The 16,476-nt window shown below is 38.4% G+C and overlaps 2 protein-coding genes across 3 annotated transcripts in view; one reads left to right on the top strand and one right to left on the bottom strand.

Annotated features, from left to right (window-relative positions):
- The window catches only part of MAPK9 (mitogen-activated protein kinase 9), a 69,438-nt gene that overhangs the window by 46,580 nt on the left and 6,382 nt on the right, over positions 1–16,476 (top strand). The window contains exon 14 of one of the 2 annotated variants that reach the window (XR_010025212.1): positions 12,529–12,545. The exons of the other annotated variant lie outside the window; for it this stretch is intronic. The gene's annotated coding sequence lies outside the window, so the exon portion shown is untranslated. Of the gene's footprint in view, positions 1–12,528; positions 12,546–16,476 lie in introns of those variants that run through there. 2 annotated transcript variants of the gene reach the window in all.
- On the bottom strand, positions 11,360–13,115 carry LOC134394941 (rho GTPase-activating protein 24-like). Its single transcript, XM_063120820.1, has 2 exons — positions 12,593–13,115; positions 11,360–11,689 (listed from the first exon to the last, which is right to left on the bottom strand). Exons 1-2 carry the CDS (start codon positions 12,724–12,726, stop codon positions 11,452–11,454), a joined length of 372 nt encoding a protein of 123 aa, XP_062976890.1. The 5' UTR covers positions 12,727–13,115; the 3' UTR covers positions 11,360–11,451.

The following is a 16,476-nucleotide window of genomic DNA, read 5'->3' as shown; positions in this document are numbered from 1 at the left end:
TGTCATCTGAACCTTAAATTGTGGTTAATCTTAATTATGATTTGTTTGAAATAAGTAACTTCATAACTCATAGTTGGAAATTGGCTTGTTACAGACCATCATTAAGAGTAACCACAGTTTGCATGTTTCAGACAACACAAGCTATGGTTAAGCAAAAGCTTCTAAACTCATTATTGCCACTGAAGGAGGAAGGGAGAATGGGAACTTAGGCCTCAGGTAATGCTAGGTCAGTTCCTGTTGTGATAGACCACGGTTTACTGTGATGTCTAAACACAGCCATTGCCTAAAACTGACATCCCAAGGAATCATGTCCCAGTGTTTCTAGTGACCTTCATGTCTATTGTTCTCCACCCATCTGGATGTCCTTGTTTGAGCAGGCAATGGCAGCAACACTTCTATATAAGAGCCTCTTTGCTCCCATCCTTGTGAGGCAGTGGCTGTTTTAAAATTTCCGAAGTAGATTATCTAATGTTGACATAAGGCAATGCATTTTTGGGATTTTAAGATACTGCCACCTCACAAGCATGGGAGCCAACTGTCTTATATACAAAAGTATAGAAGGATTTTTGGGGGAGTGGAGCAAAGCAACGGTGGAGGGCAGGGGGAACTGACCAGGATGGAAGTAGAGAATGTTGGGGTATAGGGGAGGGCAGAGAGAAAACAGCTAGGGTGATTGGGAAGGGTGGGGAAGCAGTAGCCAGGTGATGGAGGCAGGATACAGAAAAGCCAGAACCGGGGGTGGGGGGGCTTCATAAAGACCCCATAGATCCATCATCTGACTTGCTTCTGGCCACCATGAGGGCTTTGGGGGTCTTTGGATGCCCCCTTCATAGCAGTAGTAGTGCCATCACCACAACCACAAGGGGCCCAAACCTCTGTGCGTGTGTGTGTTTTCTCTCTTGGACATCATTTTGTGATTACCCACAACAACAGTTTTGTGGTTGTACCCACTTACTTATTTTTTAATTCCATTTGTGCCTATGGGCTCAAAAAGGCTGGGGACCCTATTTTAAAGATAGAATCTTAAACTTGGGAATCAAAAAAGATGGGCACATTACGTGTCTAGTAACACCTTCCTTAGATATTGTACTGCTATCTTATCCTGTGGGCCTCATTCTCTAAAGTGGTAAGTCTTGAGTACTGCAGTGGGAGTTTACCTGATAGAATGATTCTTAATAATAACGTTCTACATAGAAAACTGGAATGTCAGGGGGAGTGTAACCTCATTTTCTCCCTGACAGCAAGAAGAATTCCCTCTCCCATTTGCAAAAGTGTGTGCATGTACATGTACACAAACACACACACAGTTGCAGTTGAGACAGTGCCCCCATTACGTCACAGGCACTATTCCGTCACCACTTCGCTTTTGTACCCTTTCTTGCTCTGTCAGTAAGCTTATTTTAGACCTGGCTTCACACAGGTTGGTATACCCATACAGGGAAACCTTTAAGCAAACTTACCAGATGCCAGAGTTGGGCATATTGTACCTATCTGAATGAATCCATGCCTGATGGCATCCCTAGGCACAGTTTCTGCCATGGTGCACCTCATAGCCCCCTGAGGGATGGGTCTGTCCTCTCCATTCCCCTGAGGGATTATTATTATTAGCACCATCAATGTACATGGTGCTGTACAGAGTAAAACAGTAAATCGCAAGACCCTGCCGCATAGGCTTACAATCTAATAAAATCATAGTAAAGCAATAAGGAGGGAAGAGAATGCAAACAAGCACTGGGTAGGGTAAACAGGCACAGGGTAGGGTAGAACTAACAGTATAAAGTCCAAGCAACATCAAGTTTTAAAGGCTTTAGGAAAAAGAAAAGTTTTTAGCTGAGCTTTAAAAGCTGCGATTGAACTTGTGGATCTCAGATGTTCTGGTAGCTCTGGCCCATGGTTTACTAATGTCCCCTGGCTTCAAACTGAACTGCAAAGGAGAGTTCAGTGGTTCATGGCTCAGTGGTAGAGCACATGTTTTGCATGGAGAACAACTGAGATTCAATCCCTGGCAACTCCAGGTGAGGCTGGAAAAAATTCCTGCCCGAAATTCTGGAGAGCCACTGCCAATCAGAGTCAATAATACTGGCCTATTTGCTCTGACTCAGGTTAAGGCAGCTTCCTTATGTCTATATTATGTACTGGTTAGGAAAGTCTACACCAGTGGCTGAAGATGTACTGCAAGCTTCCACCACATGAAAACATTAAAATATAAAGTAATTAATGTGTTTTAGAAACAAAATAACTGAAGTGCCCACTCCTTGGGTCCCCTTAGTATGCATATGAAGTTTCAGATGTCTAAGTTTATGGCATGGATGTCAGACAGATACACACACACACACACACACACTTACATATTATAATCTTGCCTTCTATATTATAATAATTATAAATTAAAAAGTACAGGACTCAGTAAATCAATGTGAGATTCAAACCTACAAACTAATTTCTTCTTCTAGTAGTAATATTTTTCCAGTAAATCATATGCTAAGGATATTCTTTTTATCATCATCATCATTATTATAATTATATAGATTTATATACTGAAAAATTCATTTAAAAATATCTCTAAGTGGCTGCTTGATTAATGCTGATTGATCCTTAAGAAATGAGGGAGGAATAAGTGTAAGAGGGAAGGAACAGAGAGTAGAAACATGATCCCATGGCCCACTTTCATAACTTAACTACAGTTGGTGTTTGGTTAGCATTATATCTGTAGCAGCCTCAGAATATATTACACTTCAATTCTACCACTTACTCATTCATGCAATTAAAAATCTAAATCTGTGCAGTGAGTAAGTATTAGGACTGAACTCTAAGCCTAAAGCATACATTTGCACAACTTACCTTGCTGCCACAAAAGAATGTAAGTATGATAAATCATGGATTCTATCTTATCCATGCTATTTATAAGGGTCTAGCAGTGACACCTATATTTCAGTAGGCTCACTTTTTACTAATACTTAGATGAAGCATATTACATTTGTTATAAATTTTATGTCTTCTGTTAGTCACTTAAATGTTCACTTTTCTAAAAGCTATTTATGTGTGTATATAAACAAGTAAGGTTGTCTTTCAGTAATAAAATCCCATAACAAGATTGACTACTATAGCATGCTCTGACATTACTGTGAAATGTTTAAATAGTCATAATCTGTCAATAGTGCATTGTACTTCCTATACTTAACTGCTCACCTGAAAAGGGAAATGAAGTAAATTGGCTATTAAATGTTCAGATTCTGTACTCTACATATTATTTTAAACATACTCTGAGTAGTTGAATGGCATTGCAGAGATGGAGTAGATTCAAAAACTGTTTTCGCATGTGCCCTTGTCACTTGTTCAAAAATGTTATAGAAATTAGAAGCACCCCATTTTGAGTCTGAAGTGTAAAAAGTGCTTTGCGGAAATGACTCTGTGTGGATATGCATATTTATGATTGATTATATAAAGACAGCCATGAGTCTGCAGTGGCCATAACAATTACATAACTGAAAGCTGTTGGATACATTTTGGGAAGCAGCAAAAAAGGAAAGACAGAGGTGGGGACATGCATGAACTGGTCCTTTGCATGGTATTACAGCATACGTTTGAAAAGAGATTGTAAGTCACTAGTGCTTTCTGCTGCTTCCCGTAATGTGTGAAAAAGCCCTATGTTCTTAGGTTTATGCACAGCCTTTGAAATAGTGCCATTTTATTTTAGATAGTTATCAAAGAATTCAGGCTGGTTGAACTTAATTACAAGGGTTTGTTATATAAGCGAATGTTTACTTTTTTCAGCTGTCCTAGGCATCTGTGTGCATTATGTTCAGTGTTGGATTTAAAAATGAAACATCTTGTATCCTCACTGATCCATCTTTTCAAGTTCCTCTTTGCAGCATTGGCAGCTTACTTTAAGAAAGCCTGGTTCCTGTTACAGATTTACGTGATTTTCTATGGAACACATGTGAATTTAAAGGGGCAAGGATCCAACTTACTAATTTAGGCTTGGATGTGCACAATGTGCCTTGACTCCTTTTTCTCTTGAACAACAAACTACAGGCCATATGACAAACTGCTTTTGAAACTCCCCTCTTTTTCAAAAGGGACTTTTTTGTGTACTGGGGCAGGGTGCTGCTCTGAAGCTCCTTTGGGCATGAGGAACTAGATGTATGATTCTTTGGATTCAAGCCCTAGGTAGTTAAGATGCAGTAATATGAATCTGTAGCTTTGGGCCACAGTTTAACCATCCATCAGTTAAAAAGAGAAATATATGGGCAGGTTGAAAATTTGGGCTAGGTCACACTAAAACCTGCCAAGCTACAGCATCTCTAAATTAAGACTCTTGTTTCCGAAACAAAATTGATGGCCATTCTAATGCGTGAGATGTATGCTGGATGACATTCCTGATAAATGTCTGAAAACTCTTCCAAGCGCAGACACATCCTCCTTGACCACGCCACATAGAATACTAGTTCAGTCTTGGAGCAATACAGTTTATGTAGAGCGACTGGATTATAAAACACAGGAACTGTTATTCACCTTTGTAAATCCAAAATCAACGGTGTCTGTACACATAGATGAAGTCAATGTCTGTAGTATGGAATGGATCAGGGCTTGATGCTACATTTAGTGATACTGTTGGAGCCAAATTCTTCCCTGGGGTTGTGTATACTTAGAGAACGTACTTGAAGTTAATGTAATGTGCACATATGCTTCCAGGTAACTTTGACTCTGGCAGAAATTTCCTCAGCTGTCTCCCCTGATCTTTATTTTCATTACTTTACCATGAATGTTGCTGAGATCACATTTTATATGTTGGGGTATGAAAAATGAACATTTTAAGATAATTTGTTTAGATTCTTATTTTAATACTGTTCTGTTAGAAGTCCTGTTATGCTCTCTGTTAATGATGAGAATCTCTTGTGCTAAAGAATTACAAGGCATCTTCTCATAATATATGTACAAGGCAAGAGGAACTCACATTCTCATTTTTGAGTTATAAAACAATTGTATTTTATTTTTTATAATACTGATTGTGGATTTCACTGCCACTAACTCATTGAGGATACTGTAGATAAGTCTGGGTCCTATATTTCAATACTTATATGAATATAAAATAATAAAGTAAAAACAAACAAACCACTCTACCTTGGAAGTAGTAAATTTAATTGGTTCCCAACTTCAGTTGGTTCTAAAATTTAAAATTGAACTGGTTCCAAAGTTGAAAAGTAAATATTTAAAATGTTTTAAAGATTTAAATTGTATATTTAAGATTCTAGTTTTTACTTTGTCGTGCTGCTGCTTATTTTTTTCTGAAAGAGTGCCTGCATTTTTGCACAGCTATCTGTTTTGTTCATTGTTTTTTTGAAGCACTTTAGGATTCTTCTAAACACAACCATGCCTTCTCTGTTGTTACACCATCTTTACATATTAAAAGTGTGTTTGGTTGATTCAATACGCGCACAGCACCTGCTCATGGAGGGATTCCCATAGTGCATAAGAGTACAGTGTTCCTCTTATCCCTCCAGTGCACATGGGTGGGTGCATATACAGGCCTTGCACCAGTCTGCTCATTTTGCTCCGCCAAGGAACGTGCCTTGAAGCTAACGTTCTTTGCCTGAGTGGAGCAGGAGGGCTGGATGGAAAATGGGAGTTAGGGACAAGCCCTCCCATTCCCTGTAACAACCTAGCAGGCTGACTATCATCCTTTGCTCATGCTGTGGAAGCAAGAGGCAGAAACAGGGACTCCCATGCCCACAGGGAACCCTCTGTGCATCAGTATGCGTGCTATGGCCACTATTAAGCTCTTTTGCATTTAGAGCTTTTTTGAAGGGTGGGAGGAAATTGTAGTTTAAGAAAGCATATCAGTTCTGAACATAAAACTATTTTAAAAAGTTTTGGACATGCATTTTTATGGGTTTAAACTAAGTGTCCTATAATGTTAGCTGGGGTATCTTTCTCTGAAACATAAAGCTAAATTTAAAAACCACAGAGTTAATTGTTCTTTAAAACTGACAAAAATTGGTGTGAACTTGGTTTAAGAATTTAACGGCGAGTTTCTGAATTGATATCAATGGGACAATGGGTTAGATTATGGGTATCAGTGCTAGCAATGAAGTCCTTTGTTATTTAGGTTCCCTGTCCCCAAATAAAACTTTTTCTATGCATCATATAAGTTAGCTTTTCAGTGTTTAGAATATAGAAGTTCCCAGATAAACTTGTAGGAATCAATCCCTCCTTGTGCAAGTTATACAGGCAACCTATGTCAAGCTTAGATAAAGGTAGGATCCCATCTCAGCGAGAAGCCCTGGTCCTGTCAATAGTATCGCTCTAGCAAGTGCACATGACCGTTTGCTGACATGGAGCTTTAGTGCTGCACTCTGTGCCTTAGACTGAAATACAGATGATAGCTCAATCATTTTTTCTCCCATTCATAATGAAAGTGAATCATGTATGTTAATGATGGCCATATTCAATTGCTCTAGGGGTGTAGGTGAGGAGCAAAGCTGTATCCTTCCAGCTTTTTCATAGCAAATTCTACAGTGAGGTGCTATAATCTTCTAGGGGAAACAGTGGTGACTGAAACAGAAACAAAAGTGCACAATTTTTTAATGAATTTTTGATGCCTTCATTACTTTTTTCAACAAGAATTGGCAAAGCAATATGGTTGACATTTTATATACATCTATTTTTAAGGTCTATTGGCTTATGTTTAGCTGTTGTGCTTTTCCAGAGTGTTTGGTTTTTCTTTTCAAAATATATTATGAAATATTGCAGAAAGTGTAGATTTCTACAAAAGGCTATTGCCTCTTTGGAGTCTTTTACTGGGTAATGATTGAAAATTATTTTCAAGGGCCAAATGTGACTGGTAAATTCAAAAGTGTCATACAACTAATTTATGGTCAGTTAAGTACTTAATTAAAGATAGTATGTAATGCCATCCAGTCCAGCAAAAACATTCTAATGTTTTAGGGGAACTTTTGAAAATATTTCCAAGTAGTTTTCCTCTCTTAAAACTAAAATATTATATAGTGGCAAATGCTCAAGGTCCATTTGATTACTTTTTTAATGCTTTCCAAAGGTTGAGTCACCCAATGGGGCTGTTCACACAACATGCTAATCCATATTCAGTGGTTAATTGTGGGTTGTTTGTTGAACCGTGGGTTAGCGTCTTGTTTGAACCCAAGACATTTCCCACAGGGTGGCCTGTTAACTATGTAGGGTAGCTTGTTAATCATCCTGAACAACTCAACAAGAGACCGTGGGTTCTCAAAGTGGCTTCTTTGAGAAAAATAAGCCACACTGCATGGTTAACAAGCCACTCTGCAGAACAAACAGCCCACAGTTTAGCAACAACCAACATTCAACCACTGAGTATGGGTTAATGCAGTGTGCAAGGCTAGTCAAGGGCCTGATTCACACATAACTAACTATGGGTTAATCAACCCATAGCTAGTTGAGGCTATGTGGCATTAAACAAGCACATTGCCTCTTGTTCTCTCACCACCTCCACTTTGCATCAGTTTTCATAAGCAACTCAGGGAACGCCCATACTTGGAACTCTGGGTTGCTGAGGGAGAAACAACCCAAAATTTTTAAGCCAACAACACAAGAGTTGCATCAAACAACCCAAGAGTTAGATGTCGCATCAAACAATCCAAGAATTCCTGGGTTGTTTATAAAAGCGGATGCAAAATGGAAGTGGCAAACACACAAGAAGCAGTGCATTTGCTTGCCCCTGCACTGCTCTGTCTATTCACTGGATTAAACAATCCATGAATTGGTATTACATGCAAACCAGATCTTGTGCCAATTCTATTTTTGAAGTAGAATGCTAACTCGGAGCTGGATCCATGGTGAGTGACACATTCAGATAAAAGCTTCAGTATGGATATACCCCCAAATATCACTGAAATGAAAATATCACCCAAACGTTGTGTGAATCAGACCAAAGAGGTATCATTATAGAAATTCATCTATTGTGTCACTGTTTAGGAGGCAGAAGTCTTTGCCTAACAGTCTTTCTTAAGATTTTTTCTAGTTCTCAGTCACTTAAACAATTCAGTTAGATTTTAGCTAAGGGCGGAATGCATTTCAACCTTGTGCTGCATGAGCCCAGTCAAAATTAAATACATTTTAGGTAGCTCTCATTAATTTAAATTGAGTTTACACAGAAGGTTCCAGTACGCTATGCCTATAACCTGAGTAGATGAATTATTACTCAGATTCAGATGACATGCTGTGGCTCATTGTGGGTTATTTAACCCACAATGAGCCATGGCTCCCATGGGTGCTAAGTTGCATATGCAACACCACTCAGGGGTTGTCTGGTCATGCGAACTCAGAAAACGTGAGTTATAGCAGCCTCATCATGTTGTGTGAATAGCCCCATTGAATACTCTGCATTAAAATGTTGTTTTTAACAAATGGCCTTACATTTATTCTTTAAGTCTGCATTGGTATAATCTTTTCAGATCTCTTTCTCCATAAGCCTTCATTTATGCAATTCCATTTGTTCCCCGTAAAATGTGTGTTGCGCGATGTATGTGCCTGTATTCAAATAATTATATATATACAAATTATCACAGAAAAATAGCATCAAGCCCTTATATTGCTATCATGTTTGGAGTCTCAGGCCATTATTTTAGTTTGTTTGATATGTGCTTTTGGACAAATCCTTTGAAGTCTAAATGTATAGATATAGTGGCCTGTTCTGTCTACTAAATGAGGCTCTTGACATATTTTATTCTTGATGCTTGTGCAATAAGGAAACGCTCTGTGGAAAATAGAAGTGAACTCTTTTATATCATTGTAACTTCAAAAGGTTTAAATGCCTCCCCCAACAGAACTCAACTTTTCAAAAGAATGTTATTGATAATGAACTTTTAAGTGTTAGCTTTTAGCATTATTTTAAGTTGGGTTTCCATTTCCTCCCAATAGTCTTGTCTTATAACCTCAATATTGAAACCACTGTAAAAAATGAAATAAATGTGGACAAAGTATATATAAGAAACCTGGCTTACTGGTCTCTGTGTCTTGAAATATATATTTTTATACTTTATGGAATTGCATGCCTAAAGTTTTATGTAAACTTGGAAGAAGGCATTTTCAGTTGAGTTCTTTTAACAACTAAGTGGGGGAGACCCTCAGACTTTGTGTGGATGACGTTTAGCAAAATCCCAGATAAGGTGGAGCAAGAAGACCAGAAATGCAACAATACTGTCTTTGTGAAATTTTACAGCAGCCTTCTCCAGTCTGATGCCATCCAGGTGCATTGGACTACAGCCTCCACCATCCTCCGTCATCATGATACGGTCTGTGTGACGTATAGATGATAATTGCCTTTACAGGCCTTTATTTAAGTAAAATTGTGTTTGTTTTGCATTTAAAGCAAGCAAATTGACTGCCTGAACCTATACAAAAATGCTTTCAGAAACTTTTTTCTTGACTGTGTCAAGAAAATCAAATCTCCTTGATTGGAAAATAAGACGGGGAAGAGTAAAGCAGAGAATATATTTTTATTTCTCCAACTTTTGTTGCTGTGACAAGATTTCCCATTACACAGATGTCTACAGAACACAGAAGCTAATAAGAGCCACTTACAAAATGGAAACTATTTAGTCATTCCAGAAAATAGGCCAATACACTTCAAACTCAGTAGGGAATACCAGACCTTTGCAATGACCCCTAGAATGAGCTTAATGTCTTGAACTTCAACATTTCCCAATTTACTTTTCAAGATGCAATGTTTGTATCCAATTGAATTTCATCCAATTGCATTCTGTATAGCACATTTTTGTGGAATGGGAGGGAGAACTATACTGTGCTATACTTTATGCTATGTAAACAGGTTCTAGTGTAAAAAAATAACCACCTGTTTTTCCTAGGGTGGTTCTTGTGAAATGGACATATTTTGGGGATGCATCATTCCATCATCCCACTCTGTAATATGGGTACCTATGTGCCTTCTTTGTTGTGTTGGTGGCTAATGTTGGGGCTCTGGAATGCTTCCTTTTGGCCCATGAAGCGTTTAAGTCCCTCCCTGCCTCCCCCTCTTTTTCCCTTTTCTCTTCCTACTGATCTACTAGGAAATAGGAGCTTTCCTAGTTAACAAATCTTTCCAACTTCATTTTGAAAATATATATATATACTGAGTACAGTTTAAAACTGGTAAAAACAAACTTCACAAGCAATATCAGCACTGGACACCCTCCCCCACCCCACTTTTATGACAACAGGTTATTGCAATTTGAAACGGAAGTGTCATACCTGCATTGTTTTCAGTCCTGTTTGCCATAGGCAACAAACAAGCAGAAAAGAGACTGGGCCATGTTCTTATCAGCAGTTGGAATTGCTTCAAAGCAAACTTCTAACTTTTACTCAATCTTCAGGGCTAATTACTTGTCCTTTGTAACTAGCCTCTGTGAGTAGCCCATAGCATAAATTTTGTGGTGATGCCCAGAACAGTTTCTCAAATTGCCAAATGTGCTCACATGCTCAAAAAGGCCACCTACCCCTGGTCTAGTCTGTTTGTAGCAAAGGAATTGTGGATGCCGAGAGAGTACAATACTACTTGGAGCTGACAGAAATTTCAGTATTCCCCTCTTCTTTTTATTATTTATATTTTATTAAAGGTTTTTAACCAGCTTTCAACAACAGAATTAAAAACATCTTCATAGACTTCTTTCCAAATCTACCCACGCTCCCCCTACTCCTCAGACCATTTTTGTTTCAATATTACCATATCTTTAAAGAATGGGAAATGTATATCTTGGGATGATTCTGTCTTCCTCCTCCTTAATCTCTATAAATTCTAAATAAATGTCCCTCACTTGTGCAAATGTGTCTTCATTCTCCCTCTTTATCCATGTTACCCTCTGATTGCAATAGCATTTAGGTGCCTGACTATTCCCCATGATATGAGATTGTCCAGTGCTTTTTTTAAACCTCATGGGACAGATATCTGTAAACACTTAAGTATGACCCCTTACTCTATGATATTTTGGCACTTCATGTAATATTTGAATGGATTGCAAAAGCCTGGAAACTGATCTTCCTCCTCAAAGTGATACTTAGTAGTCCATCTTCCCCCTTTTCTCCTATAGTGGAACCTATTAGATTATTTTCTTCTCCCCTATACGCCTTTCTTTGTAACCTTCCTTGGCATACAAAGCCTACTACCTCCTTATACTCTCCCCAAATCTACTTCATACTAGTTCTTCCATACTCATGGCTTCTTGCTTTCCTACTCCACAGGCTGTAATCCTGATTTCTGTTGATACTGTTCAAATTAAGCAATTGAGCTCTACCATATAACAGTTTAAAAAATAATATATAAAAATATAAGCAAGAGGAATTTTATAAAATACTATGACTGTGTTGCTCTGAAAAGAAAACATCCAGAATTTTCACATTTTGCATTTGAATTGTAATGAGAAGATATTTTTTCCAGCTGAAATTAAGGCCTGTTCGTATCTAAAAACTCTGAGCAATTTCCTCAGGTGTCTTTATTTCCTCTGTTAATTCTCCAAAGGTATCAAAAAAATCTTCCATTTCTCTCTGAAGCATTTCATTCCTCCTCTCTGCATCTTCGTATGCCCTCTCTGCATTGCACATTTTAATTTCCACCAAACGATACCACTTCCTTTGCTGACCCAATTTTGAATGCAGATCCTTAATCTCTAACTGTAATTCTTTGTTCTGTTGCTCCAGGCTGTTGGCATAAAAACACAGTGTAGTTTTTCACATTGCAGCCCTCCTTTTTCTGGCTTTATCTTGAGGTCCACTGATCTTTAAAGCATAGTGCTTTTCCAATACTTTCTTTTTAGCCTCCCATGTAATACAAATAGGAGAGACAACCTAAAGTAAGGTACTTCCAAACTTGACATGATTCAAAGGTAGTAAAGCCATTACCTATGGTCAGACCAATCTCTGTATCGATTATGCCTATCACTTTTAGAAATCACCATTTTCACATGTTTGTTAGTTGTGCAACTGTGTGGACCACAAGAAGAAAATTAACATGTCACCAGTAGCTCAAATCTCACTGCAGTAGACAGTGAAATTCCAGTGGATGAAGAGTAGTTATGAAAATCTAATTATAGCCTCCCTTCTCCCTCTATGTCTAGAAAATGCTGTGGATTCAGACTACACCCAATACCCGATATCTTTATATTATTGTCCTTTCTGGAGGACAACATGAACTGTATTCCTGGCTTTAATGGGCAAAAATATAGCCACATTAAAAAAATTTTTTTTTAAAGACATAGCTAAAACTAGCATAAATTCAAAGTATAAGACATAGTGATTCTTTTCCTTCTTACAGTGCAATCCTTTGCATGTTTAGACAAAGTTAAACAAAACCCGTACAACTCCCAGGATCCCTCCGGGCAGCCATGCTTGCTGTGGTGTTCTGGGAATTGTAGAACTTTTTTCTTTCAAAACATGCATAGGATTGCACCCTTAGTGTAAAATATTCCAGTTCACTCATAGCAATCTATAAGTCTACCTAATATGTATGCGCTGCTGAGGCCTACTTGTCTTTCATTGCAGTAGCACCTGGGAAACCCAAAGAAGATAGCCCCAGCTGTGAACTTTTCATGAAGTGAACTTTTACCTTAAAATCTTTGCTTCATACTCTGCCTTCTGGCAGGCCATCTGCTGCTTTAGACTGACAAAATGGCACTGCAAGGAACTTTGACTCGTTGAGATGTCATCGCTCAAAAGGGGACATTCACTACAGTTGCTCATCCGGCCTTGTTCCAAGCTGTCTTGAAGCCCCAAAGTGTTTCTTGTTGCTTTCCACAAAATCTTCTGTGTGCTAGGCCTGGTTTAAAAAAGAAGAAGAAAAGCTTGAAATGAGATTTCCAATATTAAGTCATCTGGGTAGTTCTTCCAAGAGATCTCACCAATATTGTTTATATCCTTTAGACTTCTCAGACGAGTGTTCTAGGTTAGAAGTGGTTTTGATTTTGTCTGTTTTCTTGTATGACCCTGGACTATGAGATTTCTCATCCTAGCTGCAGCTGTCTGAAGCTTCTCAAATGCTTGGAAAGAATCCACTTTATTGGAGCCTGGGTCTTGTTTCAGCTTCAGAGTCTGTTCTTGATATGGAATGGGACACGCCTCAAGTTGCCGTGCTTCACACGTCCTCTTGCAATAAGGCCTTGTTAGTACCCACCAGAGACACTGCCCTTTTATTCCTCCCCCTTTTTCTATGTAGTTTGACTGACATGGGTGGGTGGAAAACTGACTTCCCCATGAATTGCTAGTTGCATGTTTCTGTTACATTTTCTGCAGAACTGCTCTTGGCTGCCAAGCAGCAACAGCGCAGAGGAAGTAAAACTTGGACCGTCTTTTCCCCCAAGCACAAGGCCTCCTATGTCTTTTGTACAGACAATAGAAGGAGTATGTTAAATCTGTTTTGGCTTTACTGTTGACTGGAATGAGGGAGCTGAATGAATGATAACTGGCTTCCATGTGACTCGTAATGCCAACTCCTAACTGTATCTCTAATGTGAGCAATGGTTAATTCTGTTTCTCGTTAACTTTATTATGCCACTATCATGTTTTTGGCAAGACCAATTATTCAAAAGTAGCATAAATTAAAACATCATAAAACGATTTACAATTACAGATAAAAAAACATTTTATGTGTGCTTACTGATGCAAAAGAGATGACCTTTTCTGCTACATTCTTCTGATTACTTGCTAACAAATATTCTAATTATTTCTGACAGACTAATGGCTCATTGGCTCTTCTCAAAGGAATGGTTTTTATATTTCCTTGTAAGTGGGAAACTGAAGCAAATAATGTGCTAAATAATCCAGTACCCCTCCCTCCCTCCTATCAACAGCACTTCAAATCAAAGCATCTTGCCCATAACAGTGACTGCATCCGATAGTACTGAAGAAGTGTCCAAGTTCTCCTACTTGAATCTTTAGAGAGACTTCTATAAATAAGTGTTCAGTCACAGGTCAACATGAACACACAATGCCATGGAGGAGACTTAATTTTTGCTAACGAAGATCCGATCCTAGGTCAGAAGATGTATAAATAAATAAATCATACACAGATATTTTTCAATCTGGTTTGGTACTGCACTATCTATTGCAGCCACAGTACTGCTAAAATATGCAAAACAGCCACAACACATACTTCTGAACAGATGTTCTGTCTTCTGAAGCCAAGTTACTTTTCACAGTTTGCTCCGTTAGAAACAGTGTCCTTTTTATCCTTTTCAGTGCCAGTTGACTGCCTGGTGCTTCCACCTAGCAGTGTCAATCTCTTGACTTCCACTGAATTTTGAAGCTGATCGTCAAAAATATATAAATGTGCACCTGTCTTAAATATGTAACATGCCAGTTTATAAGAAGAACAGAAGGGATCCTTCTGGGAACAGCAAGAATTTGTCTCAAGCCTTTCTGGACAAAACAAACTGGAATTGTTGATGAGGCTAAACAATACATTTATACAAAACTAGCATAAGTTTAAAAAAACTACATAAAAAGCAAGAGTGAACATTTCTAGAACTTCAAGTAGGTAGGTAGTAGTAGTAATAAAGCTTTATTGTTTCAACCCATGGTTACAACAAGCATAACAAAAACAATACCAAACAAATCATACAAGATCAGAAATTTTGCTCTATACATTTGAGCTGCAAAAGCAAAGTTGGCCAATGCTAATATGACAGTCTTGTTGTTGCATGTAAACAGAAGATGTATTCTTTTTGAATCAGACCAGCTGGACCCATTCACAGAAAAATGATTCAAATATTTAGAAGTAGGTAGGTATATCTTCACTATAGTAGCTATATGGAAATGAAGTAATGTGATTATTCAGCACCCCCAATACACTCTTATTTATTTATTTATTACATTTTTATACCACCCAATAGCCGAAGCTCTCTGGGCGGTTCACAAAAATTAAAATTCTGAACTGTCATTTGTAGTTTACTATTTACTACAAATAGTAAATTTGTAGTTTACTATTGTTTTCATTTCCTTTATACATCTCTTTCTCCACATTGGCCCAAATGCTGATGCACATGTGTACATTAATAAAACTCAAAGGGGACAAAAGTAGTGTTGAGGTGGGCAGTGCCAATCGTGCGAACCAGGCCAGTGTGTGCTTTATCTCTGGAATTACAGAAACTCTCTTTTGTTAAAGCAGAACTCCGAAATAACGGAATGCAGAATGGTACAACCCCATTGAATGTGTAAATGAACAAAAGTGTGGGAACGTCTTCATCCCTGCTTTTTACCTTTTGCTTTGTAAGTAATCTCGACAGGTATCTGAAGGCAGATTGCAGCTGTATTCTGTCCTTATGACAAATCAATTTCCAAAAGCCATGAAGACATTCCTGAAAAGATCAGTGGCAGTTGCTTGTAAGTAGGAGAGAGGTGTTTCTCATTCTGGAGTAGAACTACCTGACAGATATTCTTTTTCAATAGCCTTGGCAAATAGAGCTCTCTCCCCCCCCCACGCCCGTACAGTATGTTACTGATTCCAGAACAGCTTGGTGCACAGTCTGAATATTACTTCAGTATCCTGGCATCCTAAGCAGACTTCAGCTGGAATGGAAACTAAAAGGGATTTTCTTTTGCTTTCTGTGCTGAAAGAAACAGGAATTGTCTTGAAAGGCACAATCGATAAGGCTTTCTCAATACTTTAGAGAGCCTTATGAAGAAACTGTAGCTAATGCATTAAGGAGTGTCAAAAGGGTGAAGAAAGAAGTCTTTCAGACGGCGGGCTCCTAGTACTTCCAGCCAAATGCCTTGTGAAGTTATTTGATCCTTTCCTCCTAAATATTTTTTTACACATTGAAGATGTCTGGACCCCTTGTAAAATTCCTTGAATGAAGCAGAGAGATTTCAGGATAAAAGCCTTGTATGGAAGCACCGTTAGGCAAATAACAGGGCTTCCAAATAACAGTGCTAGAGTAGGGTTGGGCAATTTGTCCCCCTCCAGATGTTTAGGCCTACAACGCCTAACAGCCCTCACCATTAGCTATCTTATCTAGGATTGATGGGAACTGAAGACTAAAACATCTGGAGCACCACAAGTTGCCCACCCCTGCTCTAGAAAAATGAAACTGGAAATAAGTTCTAATGAATTCAGTAGGATTTACAATGGTCCAGTTTGCACAATCAAAGCAAGCCATGGTGGCTTGTTGTGAGCTGTGGTGTGGGCCAGACACCATTTGCATAATCACTACCCCAGCACAGCTTATTGTGTTGTCCAAACCTGGGCAGCATGGCTTGTTGGCTGGTTAAACAACCATTCAATAACCCAGCAATACCCCATGGGTTATTGGAGGGTTGTTTAAGAAATCTAAACAAATACAATACAATACAAATGGAAAGACTGGATTAGCAGAGTGTATATGAATTAAGTGACAAGCTTCTTGAATTTTCTACTTTGTATGCAACTCTGAAATTTTTCGCTTGTTTTTCCTGAGTAAGAGTAATTATGATCATGTACTTCATTGTTTAATTATT

Source organism: Elgaria multicarinata, chromosome 3 (assembly GCF_023053635.1).
Source record: "Elgaria multicarinata webbii isolate HBS135686 ecotype San Diego chromosome 3, rElgMul1.1.pri, whole genome shotgun sequence".
NCBI classification, from domain to species: domain Eukaryota; kingdom Metazoa; phylum Chordata; class Lepidosauria; order Squamata; family Anguidae; genus Elgaria; species Elgaria multicarinata.
Note: the sequence above shows the minus strand (reverse complement) of the source record. Positions and strands in the feature narration are given on the sequence as shown.